The sequence below is a fragment of the Centropristis striata genome, chromosome 19 (genome assembly GCF_030273125.1).
Source record: "Centropristis striata isolate RG_2023a ecotype Rhode Island chromosome 19, C.striata_1.0, whole genome shotgun sequence".
Classification (NCBI taxonomy): domain Eukaryota; kingdom Metazoa; phylum Chordata; class Actinopteri; order Perciformes; family Serranidae; genus Centropristis; species Centropristis striata.
Genome location: NC_081535.1, coordinates 22,388,389 through 22,407,790, shown reverse-complemented (window position 1 = coordinate 22,407,790; position 19,402 = coordinate 22,388,389). Strand labels below are relative to the sequence as shown.

Below are 19,402 nucleotides of genomic sequence, written 5' to 3'. Positions count from 1 at the left end.
CGTCTAAAAAAGTGAATTATAATATCACCGGCTCTTTCAGATTATCGGACATGAATTAAACTAGTTTGGTCAACTTTCATGAGTTGGACACTGAACCCAAACAGCTTGGATTACTTCATTTATTATGTTTCATTTCTACAGAGATTACACTTTAAATTATTGTTAATGACTGCACAGCACGTGTATTCACTTTGTACCCTCTTTACACACAAAAATATCAAATATTAACTGAACTTAGCTGCAGCCAGTGCTGATTTCAAACACTTTCACATGTATATATTTTGATCTCTGTAATTATAAGATATTAAAAGTTAAAATTAAGGCACCTATTTCAGGTAGCTTTAATTAAATCCCATTGCAGCTACCAGGTAAAGGTGAGCTCAGCAGTCAGGAATAGCAGGCTGGGCTGCTGTTTGGACACTGGCGACATCTTCTGGTAGAGTTGGAGGAATGAGAACCATTATGGACATTTGTGGACTCTTTATTCAAATGGCAATGCATTTTGCAAAATGTATTTAGAATTTAATATGAAAAGTGGCACAACAATTAATCTTAATTCAGTTTGAAAATTTTGATTACATTTTTTATCGTGTTTTTCTCTTTATTCAATTAGAAATGCATTGCCACTTTATCAGTGGTGGAATGTAATTAAGAACATTAACTTAAGTAATGTACTTTAGTACAATTTTGAGGTTCTTGTACTTTACTTGAGAACTTTCATTTTATTTAACTTTATACTTCTAGTCCACTACATTTTGAGGAAAATACTGTACTGTTTACTCCACTACATTCAGATGACAGCTATAGTTACTTGAGATTTAACATAAAAAACATAAAAAATTTAAGGAATTAGACATTTTTTCCCTTTAAATGAAACCCAATGAGTACTTTTACTTTTGATATTCAAGTTAATTTTGATGCTGATACTTTTACTTCAGTAAGTTTTGACTTTGGACTTTTACTAGTAGAGGAGTGGAGTAAATTCAGTGTGGTATTAGTACTTTTACTGAAGTAAGGGATCTGCTGCACTTTGTCACAAAGTGAATAAAGAAGCTTAAAAAAATAAGCAAAATAAATACAAGTGAACTTTCTAGGGTTTTTTTATTTAGAGGATACAATTTACAAAGGAATGTGAAGACCTTCCACTAAAACACCCTCCAGGCATTTGAAAAGTGGAAAATTCACAGTGGCATGTTACAAGAAATAGTTTCAAGAATAATATGCAATATACCCATAATTACAGAATTGAGGATTTCATTGCCATTTTACATATGGAATCAAATTGCATTTCCATTTTAATAAAAAGGCCAAAAATACTTCCTAAGAGACATGAAGGCCAGTTATGACATTTTATCAAAATAATCACTGCTTGCAAGCTGGTTAAAAATCAATTAACTTGTGCAGAAGCGGTGAGAATTTATAAGTTTATACTTGTAAACCAAGTTTGTCATTTTTTCATGCTTTACCATATTCTGTAAATATGACTTGTTTGTATGATCGTTTTCTTTTAATACATTCAAAATTCATTTCCAAACAAAACATATTCCTATTTTATTTACAGCAGCTACAGTGATAGCAAAAAGCACAACATTCAAAACTTAAACAAGTATTTCAAGTTTATTGTCATTTTGTTCGGACCAATAGAAATGCATTGAAATTTACATACAAAATTATAAATACACCACATACACCAATAAAATTTTTAAAAATACTGCAGGTTAGTCCATGAATGATGATTGTACTTTTTTAGAAAAAATGGAAAAGAGGCATTTCATCCTTAAAAGTGAAACTCAGTCCACCTTTTCTTCATTAGAGCACAGATTTCCATCACAGTGATCTTCACAATGTGCTCAAGAACTCTTTCACCTGAAACAGAAACACCAGTCGAGCTGTTAGCATTTTGTAAGTTCCAACGTCACACCCACCGATAAACACGTTGCTTATGTCACCTGTGTAAAGCATTGTGTGTAAGTGGGAACCTTTCTTGTTTCTGCCCGTTGAGTTGGAGTGAAATCTCTTAAAGTGCCTGTTTACCATCAACATGAAACTGCTTCATAAGCAGTTCTTAAGAGCTCATTTCCATAAGTGAAACCTGGGTGTGTGAAGGTGCATGTGCTTCAGTATCAAACCACTCGCAGAACACATTCTAAATACTGGTTTTCAGACGCTTTATTCCATTGAGTAATGGTGCACAAAAAGGTTTTAAAGTTCAGTCAGTAAAGTTCGTTTGTGCAATAATATCAGCTGCAGCAGGCAGCAGGAGTTTTTTTTGTTGCGATTATAGAAAAAATTACATGGATTTCTTTTTTCATTGTTCTATTTTATATATCATCAGATTATTACTGTATAACTGACCAAGAATGAAGGACTCATTATTATGTTGCAGCTGATGGAGGTGGAGCCATTTATTAATTACTTTACAAGTTGAGTCGTGTTATGTAAAGAAACGTTTGTAATGTCATCTTTTATTCTCACATAACACCTTAATATTTGTAAAGTAACTACAGGTGTCAAAATAAATAAAAGTAGGGAAGTGAAAAGTACTTTGAGAATTACTTGCAGAAATCTACAACACGGATTTCGAAAAAGTTGGTTCATTGTCTAAAACTTGGGTTTTTCTTCAAAATATGAACTCCAAATTTGATGTATGTGGTTCCTATTTACATTTTACATGGTGTCCCAACTTTTTTGGAATCAGGGTTGTACTAAAGTATGATATGCAAATTCTCAAGTTTAAATTTCCCCTCAAAGTCCTTTTGGAGTTTGTGGATGGCCACAAATCCAAAAGCATTATTTGGACATTTTAAACCTTTGACAAGGCTCTTCTGTCACTCACCTTCTCAATCATGTCAGCATTCTTAATTTTATTCCCTTTAAAGTCTTCATTGACATCTATGGTGAGCACCGGCACATCAGTAAGATACTCAAACTCCATGCTGTAGGCCAGAGAAGACAAACACTTAGAGAAGCTTAAGCAACACGAAACACAAGGCTATTTCCTGGATATGAATTGTTAAGTTTCTTCCTTAAATTGATGAAGCTCAGTTTATCTTTGTCAGAAAATCTTTAGCACACAATGGACCAAAGAAAGACCCCATTTCCAGCCTCATCCATCTCTGAAGCACTTTGATGCGAATAGATATAGATCACATGTTTATGAAACCATTTCAGTCTCAGTCGCCCTCAGGCTTTTTTTTTCTTTTTACCTTAATGGTAAATCCAATGGCCAAGACCAGTCAGATAACCTAAACTCTTGCTGGTTATCTTCTCTTTAGTAATACAAAAGCATCCGTTGTCCTCAAAGCAATGCATAGTTTCTGTGCTAATGTGCAATAAAAGTCTGAGTGCATGTCTGGGCTCACTTCATGGTCTTGTGCTGCAGCCAACTCTCGTGCTTGAAGTGGAGTTTTTCCAGATACTCCAGAGGAATGTCTTGCTCTTCTTCTCGGCCCCTCAGGTGCAACCGCTCTAAACATTTCTACACACAACAAAAGGAAAATTATTGATATCTTTGTGCAGTCCATTTCAAGTCTTTTTTAATAGGGAGGGGGGAAAAGAAAATGTTCCATTGCAAAACCATTCAAGTCTGATGGAATTTGAATAATAATAGAGTTAAAGAAGCTGAGGAGAGCAGGGGTTACCTCAGGGGGAGCTCTGAGGTAGATGATACCGTCCAACTCGATGTGCTTGCCAAACTGGCTGTGCAGCCAGCCGTGCCAGTCCTGGTAGATCGACCATTCGGTCTCATTCAGACACTCGCTCTCATACAGGTTGGCTGCAAAGATGTACCTGAGAGACGAGGGCAAATAATGCACAAATATTTTAATGTCTTATTAAACATATTAAAGAACGACCATATCAGCTTTATAGTGACACTGCTGCTGTTGTCTTTAAGAAAAAGCAGCAGCAACAATGATAAACTGATACATACACTGTAAAAGAAACAGTTCAGCAGTCTACTTCCCTGAATGCATCACCTGTAGGGCTAAAACTGCTCAGTGTCTCTTTACTGATTAACCTGCTGAAGGGTTTTTCTGATTAATACTAAAATGTATTTAAAATATCAGAAAAGAGTAAAAAGAAAAAAGGCAATTTCAATTTATTAAAGCATGTGATGTAACTTCCAAATTGCTTGTGTTTTCATAACAGCAACCTGAAACCCCAAAATATTCAATTTTAAATAATACAAAAATGTGAGAAAAAAGTAACAAATTACCACATTAAAGGAATCTGGAACCAGATAATGTTGCATTTTTGCTTAATATTTGACAAAAGATTAGCAGAAATGCTATGAATTATTTTTTTGCAAACTGTTTCAACAAGGGCTGCAAGATTTGGGAAAAATATAGAACCTTTTTTTTTTTTTTTTTAGTTTCAACCATAGGCTTCAACATGAAAATATTTAAACAGCTTGCACGGAAAAGTAACAGTGCTCACAGTGATGGGCTGCCCCTTTAAAGTTTCTAAGTTTACACTAATTGATTTTTATACTTTTGTGTAAGTATACAAATAGTCTTGAAGTACACAAATTAACTGGAATGCCTTTTTCTAATTAAAAATGTAATAATTCTCGTTGTTATTATTACCTGTCGCTGTAGATGGAGCGCTCAAAGAACTGCACAGGATTCTCTGCCTCTCGGAGTTTCCCATTGGCCGACCTGATCTGAGCACGCACCCGGCTGATACAGGCGTAGCTCTGAAAAGTGTACGACCACCTCTCCGGTTTCTCGTACATCATCTGCAGGACGTTCCCTCCACTCCTCTGAGAGGTGGTCAGCTCCTGAGACACAGGGGAAAGTGTGAATTTGTGCATAAAGTTCAAACTTTCCTATGAGTATCAATAAATGTTACAGCAATAATAGCTGAGTGTTTGTGCAAGCATAGCATTGGTAAAGTCTGGTCTTTTTTTAATTTGCAGTGGCTTTATCGAACTGTTCAATTCATAAATATTGTGTCTGCCTTAAAACCATCCCATATTTACAAATTCCACCAATTTACACAGTGTACTTTGAAACAGCCTCACAATCTATCAAAAAAAACAAACTCAGCTTGGGATAAATAAAGTATATCTATCTATCTCTGCAGATCTCAGTTTGTCTCAAGACCAGCAGAGGGCGCTCAACCAAACTGAGGCTGTGCATACAGTGTGTTACAGGGTTGTGGCAGCAGAGAAGCCTTTTGAGGGCTCCTCAACAGTTGTACATACTGATAATACCCCTGTACTATCATTTTACACACTGTGTTCATATACACACTGTGTTCATATACATTCACACTATTATTGTTCCATATTACAGGACTACAGGGTTCATTTAAAAAATATATATACACACATTTCAAAAAGTGTTGCTGAACTATTTGATTTTTTGTCTTATCAGTGATCAGATTTGGTAAGTAAAATTATATTATAAATACCTTAAAAGTAGAGCTGACATGACTAATGATGAACCAATCAACAAAGACATCATCAGCAACAATTTTCATACATTAATTCATTGTTTGGCATTTTCTAAAAGACAAATTGCCAAAAAATAATGTGGTTCCACCTCCTGGAATGTGAATATTTTCTGTTTTCCTTTGTTGTCTGGGTAGTACACCAATTATCTAACTTATTACATTTGTTCAGGAAAAATAAATATTATGCATACTTTTTATTTGGTGCATATTTTGCCATTTCCTAACAGTTTAGGAGACTATAGTTATTTAGAGGAAATAAACGCATTAGTCAGTAATGTCATAATGTTGGTTCTAGCCCCCCATTAAACAATCCTTAATATTGTGTCTATGCATCTGCTATATATTGAAATCTGCATTCACCTAGTGCTGCATATACATTACTAAATGGCTGTTGTTTTCAGTATTCTTGGTCATCATAAGACAGACAATACTATCTTATAATACTATTCAATTGTATTGTACATTTCAAAAACTTAACTCAAATTAATCAACCTGAACTTTTGGCTTATGGCTACACTGACAGTTGCAGTGATGCATGTGTATACTGTATTTAGGGGTATGTAGGGCCACTGAAAATGAGTCTGAGGGTGAGGCTTGGACTGCAGTGAGTGGGAAGTTAGAGATGCTTGCCCCGCTGATGACATGATCATCTGTCCGACGTGAGACCATCTGTTCCTCTGCGTGTGTCTGTGTGTGAGATGCTGATGACCAGTGCAGATATGTGGACAGATGGCAGCTGCACTCTAAATACAGATGAAGCCTCTCCCAGTTATCTTTAAGTGTGCAGTGTATGTTGAATGAGTGTCTATGAGAAGATTGCATGGTCATGCGTAATGAAAGGTATCCTTGTTGGCGAATATGCATTGCACAAACACTCTGTCATTGCCTCCAACTTTGCAACAAACAAGATGCCATTTCATACTGTATGTCAGTGTCAGCTGACTGAACATGCAGCATGACTTCATAATGCAGGAATGCTACAGTATGACAATACCTCAAAGTCGCTGCCTTTTGTTTGGACATTGCACCATCTGGCGATTGGCTCGGGTACCACCTCCCAGTCCGCGCTCTCCTGCTCCAAAAGGCGGACAAACGTAGACTTGCCCGCCGCTGAACACAAAAGGATCCAGAAATTCAAATCCAATCATATTGAATGTGACATTAAACTGCATGCATCATGCAGCCACAGAATATACATTAGAATATAACGTTTTGCTCGATGATTAGAGGAAGCAATTTATGCATGCAAAAGGCGGTAAAATGTTACGTTAAATAAAAAGACAAATAATGAGGCATCGCTGTCTGAAAGCAAGATCCAGCTAATGTAACGCCACCCTGAGTCAACTACGTTAAAGCTTTAAGGAATCTTTTAATATGAACATTAAGAGCTGCACTCACCGATGTTTCCCTCCACAGATATCCGCCGTATCCGCTTCTCCATCGAATCGTTCATCGAGTCGTCCACTGACTCGGAGCACGGCCTCTTTGGAGTAATAAAAGACATGTTTCTTTCTCAGCGAATAAATAAGGGTTTCTTTTTAATTAACGCTGGTGCTGCAGCTGCTGCAGTGGACGCAGGAAAGCCTCCTTGTTGTTTGAAGTTTTCGCGGCAACAAAAGTCAGGAAGCGGCGGTTTACCCTCCCCGGAAGCAGCTGCTGCGGCCCCTCATTTGTCCCCAGAGTCCCCCCCCCCCTGCTCTGTTTGCACGTTGTTGCTCCCAGCGGCGGGAGAAGTAAAAATAGTATAATATACCATACTGTAGAACAAGGATGGGCAACTGGAGGCCCGGGGACCACATACGGCCCGCACCCTAACTTGAAGTGGCCCTCAGTACAACTACATGCATTTGACCATTAAATCTTAAACGTGCAATGTAAAAATGCACAAAATTACTTCTTACAATTAATGTTGGTCTGCTGTTCTTGCACTGAAAAAAGAAAAAGAAATCAGTGTTTTTTTTATTTGCTTCAAACCTTTTGTATTCCTGTCATACATGCATTTGAGCATGAAATATGTTAAGTTACTGCACTGTAAACGATGTAGTAGTAGTGTAGTAGTGTCGATGAAAAATTGTGGCCCTCTCTAGCAAATATTTAAGATGCCCATCCCTGCTGTAGAAGTAGGCTACTCTATTACAGGTAAAATTCTTGCATTAAAAATGTGTATTAGCATTAGCAAACAGACAGTACATATTTATTAATACATAAGCAGTCTAACATGTTGTTGGTTGAGGTGGATCTATTTAATTATTTCATACCAGTGATTATAGAAGTATGGGCCTCATCAATTCGGAGGGGAAGAGAAGGGAAAATGCTTAAAAAATAAAGGTTTAATTATTATTACTTTGTGTATTATTTATATTTATTTATTTATATTTATTAGAAAACAATTTATAATAATAAACATATCAAAATTGCATTTCTGATTCCTATTTTTCTTTTAAGCTATAACAATGCATCAGGTTTTGTATGTAAAAGCAACTAAAGTTGTTCCAGAATACAGTGAAGTAAAAAGTACAATATTTATCTCTGACAGAAGCCATCAGAATTTTCAGGTAAATTGCAATATGGATTAGTGGAAAATGTGTGACAAAGAAAACTTTCTGGATGTATTATTGTGCTACTGCAAAGATGTCCCAGCCTACAGGTTGTATTCTACAGACTTTTGTATTTAAACTGTTCATATTCGTGACTCTAAATTGCCCATAAGTTTGAATGAGAGTGTGATTGTCTATATCTAATTCTCAGCCCAGCGATAGTCTGGCGATCTGTCCAGGGTGTACCCTGCCTCTCGCCCAATGTCAGCTGGGATAGGCTCCAGCCCCCCGCGACCCGAGTGTGGATAAGCGGTTAAGGATAATGAATGAATTAATGTTATTAAGCAACTTTAGCTGTAAGGTCAACTGTAGTGGAATAGAACGTACAATATATCTCTAAAATGTATTGGAGAAGTAGTATAAAGTTGCATAGAAGTACAGGAACCAAAAAACTGTTCATTTTACTACTGCATTTACATAAAAAAAACAGTAGTAGTCGTCTTCCACAGAAAACATACATGTTTTCTGTGGAAGACTACTTCTACTGTGTGGCATTAGTACATACATTTTATCCAGGTAAAAATATAAAATTAGAAGTTAAAGAAGTAAACTTAACAGTAAAAAGTACAATATTACATATGTATTGTATTGGATAGGCAGTATAATGCAAGCATGGAAGCATACAACTCATTCAAAGAGTCAAGACCACCTTTATTTGCCTTGTAAACAGCATAAATCAATTCAGTAGCATTGAAAACCCCTATCAAGCCATTATTTACAAACATTTCATCAATTATTACAGTCAAGGAGGAAAAACTGTAGGCAATATGCTATGTTACGGGCATTTCATAAGGATGAGATGCTTTCAGGATGATGACTGATTTTCTATTACACTTTCTGAAATCTGGTGAGCAGTAACATTCATAATAGTTAGCTAAGGAAGTGGTAAAAGATACTCAACAGTTAAAAACAAACAAGATTTTAATATCCAAATGAGGGAAAGGGGGGGGGGGAAGCAGCCTCTAAAAAGACTTGATGCATTCTTTAAACCAAAAGCCACCACTCCATGCTCGCTGAAAATGTATCTTTAAGACAGGTCTAACCCTCAGTATTTACATGTGTGCATTGAAGTATTACACCTCTCTGACAAAGATATATAAAATGTTCATCTCACTGTTTTAAACCAAACCTGAAAGAGGATTCTATTTCTATCATACACCAGAATTGAAGCACTTAAATTAATATTAGATAAAGTATGAATGAGCCAACCGGTAACCCTTTTTTAGTGTTGTGTCAATTATTGCATAGTAAACTACACTTTGAGATTGGGGAGGGTACATGCATCTGCTGTTTGAAGCACAGCAACAAACAACCGTACAAAAAGCATAAGAAATCTCACTTTGTGCCTCAGCGCCAATTTCAGAGGAGGTTTAAGCAATTCAACATTCATTTGGGGGGAAATACAAGGGAGGAAATCATCAGTCACATGATACAGCTTCTCACAAAGCACGGTCTATGCAGAATAAACATTCAGGCAAAAGAGGTCAGGAAAATTGTTCAAAGTGCTTTATGGCTAGTGAGATAACAAGGGATGCAGCATAGTCCAATTCAAAATGCTTGTTATTTTTTAAACAGCGGAGGTTGTGACTTTTAACACAGGTCTCTACTTCTATTTGAGGACACTTATATACAATTTAAGGTTTTAGATCCCTTGACTTTTCCTAAAAATTTGTTTCTACTTCAAGTTTTGAGGGAAAAACTAGCACACAGGAACATGTCCCTAGAAAACGCTAAAAGGTTCGTTAATTTTTAGTTCCTGCTACGACATGACGATATTCTAGCCTCACTTCTATGTCCTTAAACACATTCATTTATCATTACCTGCAAAGAACACTTGGTAAAGAGACTTCCTAAATAACTGAATTAAGGAGAAGGTTGGTGAAGAGTGTGGTTTTAAAAGAGAAAATACATTTTAAGTACAAATAGAAAAGGGCCATAAGAACCACATAAACTGAAAGGGAGGGGGCGTGGAAAATTTAATGCTATGTCAATCAAGTCATCGCTATATGGCCTTTATCTTCTTACAGCTCTCACTGTTGATATAGGGCGATTATGAGCCATGCTAGGCACTTAGGATTATTTTGTATTGACAGATGTGGGCTCTTACAGATGTAAAAAGTAGCAGACCACATCCCAGATCCTTCTATGTAGATTTGTGTGTAAATGAACTAACTACTGCGGTAAAATTGGCTTAAACGCTGGCTTTAAATCTTGCCATAACACCATCAAAGCCCTCCTATTATACAGCAACGTTGCTTACACACTATTCTTCCCTGCAGGTGAGATTGAAATGGGAATCTAAGAGCAAGGAAATGCCTTGTGTTGCTAGAAATCCAAGTGAAAAAAAAATTAACTGTGCAGAATATTAGAAAACTAATGAGAATATGTCTATATTATCCTAATGTGAGCCATGACTGAACACTGGGGATCTTTCCTTACAATTAAAACCATTTTCTCCAAAATGTTAATCTGTGGTTTGTTCAATTAAGTGTGTAATCCCTGATAGCATTAGTCCTGGTGCCATAAACCTATCAAGACCCTTCCTTCTTCCTGGCCCTATTAAAAACATTTCCCCAAATGGAAATATAGTATATACTGCATACGTACAGCCAGGGTGGGGTGGGTATCTGTGCAAAAACTAGAAGACCAATAAAATAAGGATTACATTGCTGTTTATCTATCCTTGGTTGTCAGTTTTTCAATCAGCTCCTGAAGTGGGACCAGCTCTTTCCTGTCAATGAGGTTGAACTCCTAAAAAAAAAAAGACAAAAAAAGAACCATACACCATTAGATGACGGACATTTTTATAGCAAATATAAAGAATAATTCAGGGAAATACACAAATTCTGTACCTGAACAAAAAAGATGAAGTGTTTGAATGACGTGTTGAGGTGGGCCTCCTCTTGCAGCTGCATCACAGAGTCAAAGTGCTGGTGGTAGATGTGAGCGTAGACCCTGAACAGGCGCTTCAGAATGGTCTTTGCCACTGACATAAAGTTTCGCTTAAAGGGGACACCTTGGGGATAAAAAAAGAGGGCAAAAAAGAAAAGCTGTTTTTCAGATTCTCATCAAGTCAGTAGTCAGCTTAAGCAAGCAACTTGATGGAAACACTTTCAGGTAAAGGGATCCTTAAAAATTGTTATATATATTTTACAATCTGTTCTTGAGAAGATTGACAGATGCATAAAAAGTTCACACAATCAATCACTCACTCTGCGCATGACTTTCTATCATCTATAGGGCCAATCCAAATGTTTCAGAGCATCAAAGCTTCATTCAGTTCAGCAACATTTGAATGCTTCACAGCTTCTCCTGTTTTCTGCTTGTCTATTCATTCAGTTTAAACCTGGTCAGTATTGTCAACTTTCTCGCTAGATTGGGCAAAACTAAGTGACTTATTCTGACCATGGAAAAAGCGAGAAATAAAATATATTGTAATTTATTCCCATGCATGCTGTTTGGAGTGATCAAAATCCATGTGAAGGTTAAAAAAAAAATTAAATAAAAGGTAGATTTAACAATTTCCAAAATTCACAACATGTTTTTGTCTTACGAAACAATCTGTATTTGTTGGTTTATCCTTTTTAAAAACCTGTCATAAAATATGACGACAGACATTAAAAGCTTCATTTGAAAACCTCAATAGCAGCTTCAAATGAAAAAACAAAAAACAAAAAAACATTTGGTAGAGCCCTAACAATCCATTACTACATGTCTGGATGAGCCCATAAACTCAGAGCAATGAAAGCTAATGCAGCTACATTATGTTCTCTGGACTGCAGATGTCCTCACAGGCAGGTCACAGCACGATTTAAGGATTTAAGGGAAGTGCAAACAATCATGAGTGCAACACGGAACCACCTCATAGTAACAACATGTTCATCTGCACTTAGGAAATATTGATGCTGTTACAACAGCACTGCTCTCTACATCTCTCTCTACATGTGTTGTGCAGTTGATCCAGCGAACAGTAAAGAGATCTAGTTGAGAGCTTCTCCCTACAGTGTCCAAAGAGCTACAGCACCTACAGCACAACATCGCATCAATTATTTAAAACAAGCTGGTGACAGACAGGACAAGAAGTCCTTGATTAAAAGCTAACACCTAGGGCTGAACATACAGATTTCCCACTCTTCTAAGAATTTAACCTTAAAGTAAGAGACTTTAAGGTCCTCCTGGTACAAAATGGATACCGGTGATAGATCTAGTAATCTTGGAGAAGAAAGCAGACACTTTCACTATTCACACCTTTAGTCACTTGTTCCTTCCCCTGAGATGTACTGAGGAATAGATGAGACATGTATTTGTGCTGGCTGCCATCCAACTCTATTAAGACTCCACCCTCGACAGCACAAGCCTCTGCTAGTCTGGAGGTCGAGAGCTGTGTATTGGTATGTATGTAAGTTGAGTGTCTGCATCCACCCACGCCACCCACAGATCAGCACCACACCTTGATTATATACTGTATTGATTTTTGTGTGTTTAACTGTTGAAACTAGCAAGAAGCAATCATTCTGCCCCTCATAGCTTGTAATGTTAAGATTTTCCTGTTTATGGAGGGCAAGGTTTTCCCTGCCATTATATGACTTAGGTGCAGCACCTAAGGGTTTTTCCGTTGCACATAAGACATATGAATGTAAAAACAACGTGCATCAGAGCATCTGTATGAGTCGTCCCATTGGATAGGCGTCCCTCTGCTCTTTGTATTTTTGTCTGCGTTCCCTTTGATTCCATCCATCCATCCATCCATCCATCCATCCATCTCATGTAACCAGTGAGTTTGTTATGATTTGGCCAATTATTTTTCATGGTTTTCGTTGCTCTCTCAATTGCTGCAACTGACATAACCACTAAGCTTTAAGCAAATGATTGCACAATGAAGTCAAAATTCTAAAAATGATTAGCTTTGCTGCTGTCAAGTCAGTTGATCTCCCTTTAGGACTAAGGATTTTGTCCCTCGCCAAAGTTGAACTGTTTGTATACATGCATATTTTACATTTTATTACTTTTAAGATATATTTATTTTGCATGGCAGTTGAATTTCACAGAAGAGGTGTTCATGATAATCCGCTTGTGGGTTGCAGAACCTGTTTTCTTTATCATTAGACAGAAGTTGGGTCGAATGATGGGAACACAACTGATAACTGGTCGTTCAGCAGGTGTATGAGAGCTGAGCATTAATAGAAACCAGAGAGAAACACATCAAACCCACACACAGAAAAGTTGGCTATGACAGGAAAGAGAAAAAAGACTTGGAGCATACCGATCTTTGAAGGGAAAAGTGTTTCATCATCGAGCTGGTCTTGCACCCAGGTCATGAGGTAATCAATATACTTGGGAGCAGAGCATTTGATGGGCTTCTTGATGTTGGTTCCATCTGCCCAGTGGTACTCATACCTACAGGAAAGGTAGATGAGAAACATTAGATTTTTAAAAACATTTCTGGATTCCATCATATTGATTCAGCACCGACAACATGTAATATGAAACTAAATGTTATTTCAGTCACCAAAGAAAACATTGAAACTTACAGAAGCCTATTTTAAGCACAGTTTTCTCTTTAAGATATTAGCATATAAAACACTGAGAATACTGAGCAAGAAATCAGGAGGCCAGACTACTGATTAAGGGGTCTTAGGGGTGTATACAGCACACTGACAAATTTGATCCAAAGTTATTTTGTCCCACTGACAACACCCGTATGCTACGCCCTGTGGGGCCTTGATAAAACAAGGAGAGTGGAGCAGAGCTTGTGGGTTGGTTTTACGAGACTACAAACTCAAAGCCAGACAATGAAAAACTTACTTAGGACCAGCAGACATGACTGGACAGCTTTCCTCTGTGCAAAAATCTGTAATGGTGCCATACAGCATGTTGATCTGGTTGAAGAAATCCACAGCTGAAAAAAAAAAAAACAGCAACAAGAACATATTAAAATCAAGCATACGTGAGACCAAACACTTTGTGTGCAAGCATAAACAGCTGGCATCAAGTTTCTCCACAGCCCTTCACCCACCCCACTTCACTGCCCCAGTAGACAAACTGTAGACCAGTGCACTCTCCAGTTATCTGGAACAAATTGTGTTATCGCTCATTCCCAGGGGCATATTGCCAACTTTGGCTTTCCATCAGTTGGACAGATCCATTTAAAGAGTTGGCCACGTTAGTGGTGGTGCTCCGTTTGCTAATCTCACAGGAAAAAAATAGATATTGAGCAGCTGATGGGTGAGGTCCTGTTTAAGAAGACAACAGACTGTTTGCACACTGTTTCTTGCGCTGGTCCTTGCTTTTTCTATCGTCAACATTACCCATTTCTGGCAAAATATCCAGTTTTGGAATGAGTCGCGGCTGCAGCTGGAGAACAATCTTCGGATGTACTGGATCCGCCGAAGGCGCATATCGCGTCATTTCAGGCAGAGGAGACGCGCTATTTTCACCAATGCTGTCCTGCTGATAATGAGACAAGCACCTTACCGATATAGCCCTAATAAAGAAATGAAAGACAAGCAAGAATAGGCTATGGCTCGTTTGGAAGATTTAATTAAATTCTACTTTAAGCTTGGTTTGTGACATGGTGAGATTCTACAGTTATTGAACACAGTGGATGATATTGTTATCAGTATGCATACTCTGAGAAGTATTTTGAAATGTATGGGGTTGTACCGAATTAAACGTGTATATATCAGATAAAATTAATTTCATACCAGTGTTTCCCCTACATTTATTCAGCAGCGGCGCAACACATGTTGGTAGGTCAGACACTATTTGCGCTGCTGCTGAATGAATGTAGGGGAATATATACACAGCACGCAAATTAAGCATTGATGCATTTCGAATAGTTCGTTTAGACCTGAGGTGGTCCAGGTTCGTGTTCTCATCAGAGGGACCGCACCAGAGGTTGGCATTTGGTGTAGATTGTTTTTGACCTGACTGTACAGTTATAGGGGAAACCCTGCAAGGCATGATGATAATTTAAAAAAAATACCTTCAACAGAGTCATAAACAACAACTGTGGCTCAGTTGGTAGAGCGGGTTGCCCCCGATCGGAGGGTTGGTGGTTCGATCCCTGTCCATGGCAGCCTACATGTCGAAGTATCCTTGAACAAGGATACTGAACATACTGAACCCCCCAAAATTGCTCTCGATGCTGCGTTCATAGGTGTGTGAATGAATTCCCAATGGTGGCAGGTGGCACCGTTTAGGGTAGCCTCTGCCACCAGTATGAATGTGTGTGTGAACGGGTGAATGAGGCTGTAGTGTAAAGCGCTTTGAGTGGTCGCAAAGCGGCTAGAAAAGTGCCATAAGTGCACGTCCATTTACCATTTAAATAAGTTTCCTGCTAAATGTGATACCACACATATAATGCTTTCCGGATTTTGAGCTCCAGGTATGAGTTTTACAATGTCAGACATTATCCAATACGAATTGACTCATATATGGGCCATAGTTTGAAATATCCAGACACACTATAAATAATCTCTGGATTATGAGGTATTTGGCGCAGTGATAGCTCTGATCAAGAGTTGAATCTACCATCACTACTGTTCCTGCCATGACAGTAGTTGAAGTAAGATGTGATGCTTGTTCATGATGTGAGGGAGAGCAAAAGTAGAGGTAGCCTCAATACAGATAATTTGCATCTTTTACCGTATTTTCAACTATTGCCCATCCATGTCACTGAGTAAAAATGTAAGACGACTCATAAAATGACACACACAACAACTGTTTGGGAGAATGGGAAAAACATAAATAAATCAGGCCCGTCGCTTCTGCCATGACAGGTACCGAAGTCATCGTCATCATGACAGATGTGGAAGCAATCAGACAGGTGCAGAACATCAGAAAGGCTCAGGTGTTACAAGTGAATTACTCAAGTTGTTCAGTCAAGATACAATGAAAACCACTGGTGGCCTAGTGGTTAAGACGCATACCATATAACCTGACAAGTTTAATTCTGACTGGGGACCTTTTCTGCATGTCCTGATCCTCTCTGTCCCTCTACCATTACTATCCATTTCAAGCAAAACACCAAAAAAGGAATCCTAAAAAACATGAAGGGAACTTCTTCTTGTGACAAGAGATCATGAGGAAAGTCATATAAACTTGATGGTGGGAGAAGTCATTACTCACAGCAATTTAACTTCCTTTTTATTGTGCAAGTCAAAACAGCTCATGTAACACTGACTAACATCCATCCATTTCTACTAACCTTTTATGAAACCGGAGAATATAAGTACTGCAATAATCATAGAGCAAAGCCATCTCCCTGGCCGCTTAACAAAGCAAGAAAATGGGTGAACTTGCTGATACATGAAATTCTACACTGTAAAAATACTGGATTAATTCAGTCCCCCTACTCTGGTTTTGTTGTGCTACATAGGGCACGCATTAAACGAAATCCATCCAATAAACTAATTTAACAATGTACTTCCATATTTTGTCACCTGAATAACACCAGTGTGGAAATGTATCAAAGTACAATTTAAAACATGATAACTTCACGTTCACGTTATTCTGTGGTCAAAGGCCTTTAAATGAAATCTCAGTTCAACTGTTAACATGCTGAGACACTGAACATCTCAAACCCTAAAGGCACTCTAATGTGAGAGGAAATTAAGCTTCCACTGACCAGCCATTTATCTCAATTTAGAGGAAAGTAAACACAGCTCTCACAGCACAGACAATAAAGTCTATTTAACATTCACAGTGGTTTTTCCAGCATGAATGCACATGGTCTTTAGAGGGAATGCCAAGATCTTACACCCTGATAGTTCAACTGATCCCTGATGTGGACTAATTGCGATTTTAAGAGCAGGACTACTGAGAAGCATGCAAATATAAAAACTAAGGACAGTTATACACACACACAAATAGAAAGGTATGTGAAGGAAAAGTCAGGAACCTGAATTTTAAAAGGGTGTGTACAGGATGTGGGGGGAAAAAAGGTAAAACTTGCACTTACTGTTGACTGCGACCCACTCATTTAAGTCTTCACCCTCAGGCAACATGACTGCCATGCGCAGGTTTCCACTTCCCAGTGTAGCCTCTGCATGTTTCAACAGCTCGTACTGATGAGAACCCTCCGGGATATTCTTCTTGGGCTTGAACGTTTTGTTTGAACGGTTTAGACTGTGAGTCACATTATAAAGAGGGGAGACAAACAGTGTCATAAATAAGGAGGTAGCAGATATAATGACAAATTATGAGTTCACTGTGCCCCTAGGTGAGGGACTTTTGCTGACAAAAAAGTCAGGAACTTCTTAAAAAGTTGACAAAAGAGTCGAGCTCTTGTTGATTTGATGTGTTTGGCAGATTCAGGGAGGGGGAACAGAACAGTATGTCTCTGTGTGTATAATGAGGCCATTTGGAGAGGTGCTATATTCAATCCCTCTCACTGCCCCATTAAACAAGAATCCGAGTAATCACACAACATGATAGGTCACACACTAAAACATTTCTTTTAATTAGAGCATTCATTAAACCCAGTCTATATCAGAAAATCAACATTTTGGATTATTTTATGAAAATGTGAAATAGAAACAGAGCAAGAGAAAAGGAAAACTTTTGTTACTGATTGAACAAAATACACAATTTTGGGAGTAAAATGTTGTCCGTGACCACTCTCTCATCTGCTTTTGATCAACGTAGCATTACATCATTAGGAATCAGGTGTAACTAATCAAATGTGTAATGGAAACAAATCAATTCGTGCCTGATGGGAACGGTGGTCGTGAAACATTAAAACGGGGCTTTTTCATGATGGTACTTACATATATGGTACCCTGTAAGGAAAATGTCAGAAGTTTTAATCAATTTCAAACGTTTGAAACTGGGTGTTCCCATAAAATAAGGAGCTTAACATTAAGTAAAAAGTGGCCAACTATTAAAAAATGAATTTCTTGGGTTTTTTGTTTACCTCGAATGTTTTTTCCATTTACCTAAAAACACTGCCATCTTTACAAGAGGGCGTATTTAATATTACCCCTTCACACTGTGATTTAACCCACAAACAGGCTTTTTGTTTCTAGGTAAATATCGACGAAACAATCTTGTTATTTTTATAACATATTGAGTAAGAAATTGGTAAGTACGTTGTGTCACATCGGGGCTAGATTAGCCCGTAGCAACAAAGTATTCACACCAGCAAATATCCAGGCCACACGCAGAGCCCTTCTCAGTAAAAAAATGCGCTGGGGTCAGAACAATATAGTTAAAAGTTTTAAGACAGAACATAACCCCGGTGCACAAAATTTACTCTAGATGCTGATATTAATACATATAAAAACCACCATAGATCTATAAAAAATCTTATTAGACATTCTGAGGCGAGTCCAGCAACTAGCCTTAGCCCGTATTATGCTATTGCTAGCAAGCTAGTTGGATAACGCTAAGACCACTGATAGTTTCCGAATAAAAAGCTTCATGACAAGGCAATAATAAGCATTTATGAAACAAGTATTACTCACAAAAGAAAGCTCATGTTTCCTTGGACTGTAGTAAATCACTCTCTTGGCAAAAGCTAACAAGCAGAGTGTAGGCAGACCAAAAGGGGATTTTTTTCTTTAAAACTCAAGTTCTCACACGTCCTCCGGCTCTTCTCTGGCTTCCTTATATGGTCCCTCTGAAAAATCCCAAATAACTATTGCTGTAGCAGAAATATTTAAGACTATCTACGCGCTGGTATAAAGGAAAATACATTAATTTTATAGAGAAGCTGGTTCACTGGATGCTGCTCTGTACGCTGAGAGGCAGCAGCGTACTGAATGTAATGCTGACTTCTTCATGTGACGCTCAGGGCAGATCAGACACGTTTTGGTAGTATGCTGCTATCTAGTGGAACAACATGATTAGCACTATAGGGGCCGTATTCACAAAAATGTTCTTAAGATAAAATTTAAGAAAATTCCATAGACTGTATATAAATAAGGAAAATTCTTAAGAAAAAAATAGGATGTTCCTAAGAATGTTCTTAAATGCTATTCACCATTTTTTTTCTTAAGAATTGTCGTATGTCTTAGGAACTTCTTAGTTTTCTTACTTAGGACGTTCTTAATTTTTTAACTTAAGATCACTAGATCATTAATTAAGTAGTATCAAATACAACAACGGCCTCAGTGATTTGCTAAGAGAACATTGTAGTGTAATCTAGGAGTAGGCCGATAATAATATTAAGTCTTGCAAGATATGACCAATTACAAATCTGCAAAGCTCTTGCCAGAATTCAAGGGTGTGATGTTTGCGTTTAACGATTGGTAGGTTAATCCTATATAATGTGAAGGTACTTGTTACATAAAACTATCACGATCAATCGCTAGATGTCACTGTTTTACGTTTACTCATATTAAAAA

General features: G+C 37.7%; 2 protein-coding genes across 2 annotated transcripts; both read right to left on the bottom strand.

Annotated features, from left to right (window-relative positions):
* Positions 1-1,598: 1,598 nt before the first annotated feature.
* Positions 1,599-7,033, bottom strand: dck (deoxycytidine kinase). Its single transcript, XM_059358004.1, has 7 exons — positions 6,856-7,033; positions 6,452-6,567; positions 4,587-4,780; positions 3,642-3,789; positions 3,363-3,478; positions 2,837-2,936; positions 1,599-1,866 (listed from the first exon to the last, which is right to left on the bottom strand). The coding sequence occupies exons 1-7, from the start codon at positions 6,959-6,961 to the stop codon at positions 1,840-1,842; spliced, it is 807 nt and encodes a 268-aa protein (XP_059213987.1). The 5' UTR covers positions 6,962-7,033; the 3' UTR covers positions 1,599-1,839.
* Positions 7,034-8,688: 1,655 nt separating this feature from the next.
* LOC131992393 (MOB kinase activator 1B) lies at positions 8,689-18,822 on the bottom strand. Its single transcript, XM_059357962.1, has 6 exons — positions 18,521-18,822; positions 17,017-17,183; positions 13,860-13,953; positions 13,318-13,451; positions 10,907-11,070; positions 8,689-10,805 (listed from the first exon to the last, which is right to left on the bottom strand). The coding sequence occupies exons 1-6, from the start codon at positions 18,532-18,534 to the stop codon at positions 10,728-10,730; spliced, it is 651 nt and encodes a 216-aa protein (XP_059213945.1). The 5' UTR covers positions 18,535-18,822; the 3' UTR covers positions 8,689-10,727.
* Positions 18,823-19,402: the final 580 nt, after the last annotated feature.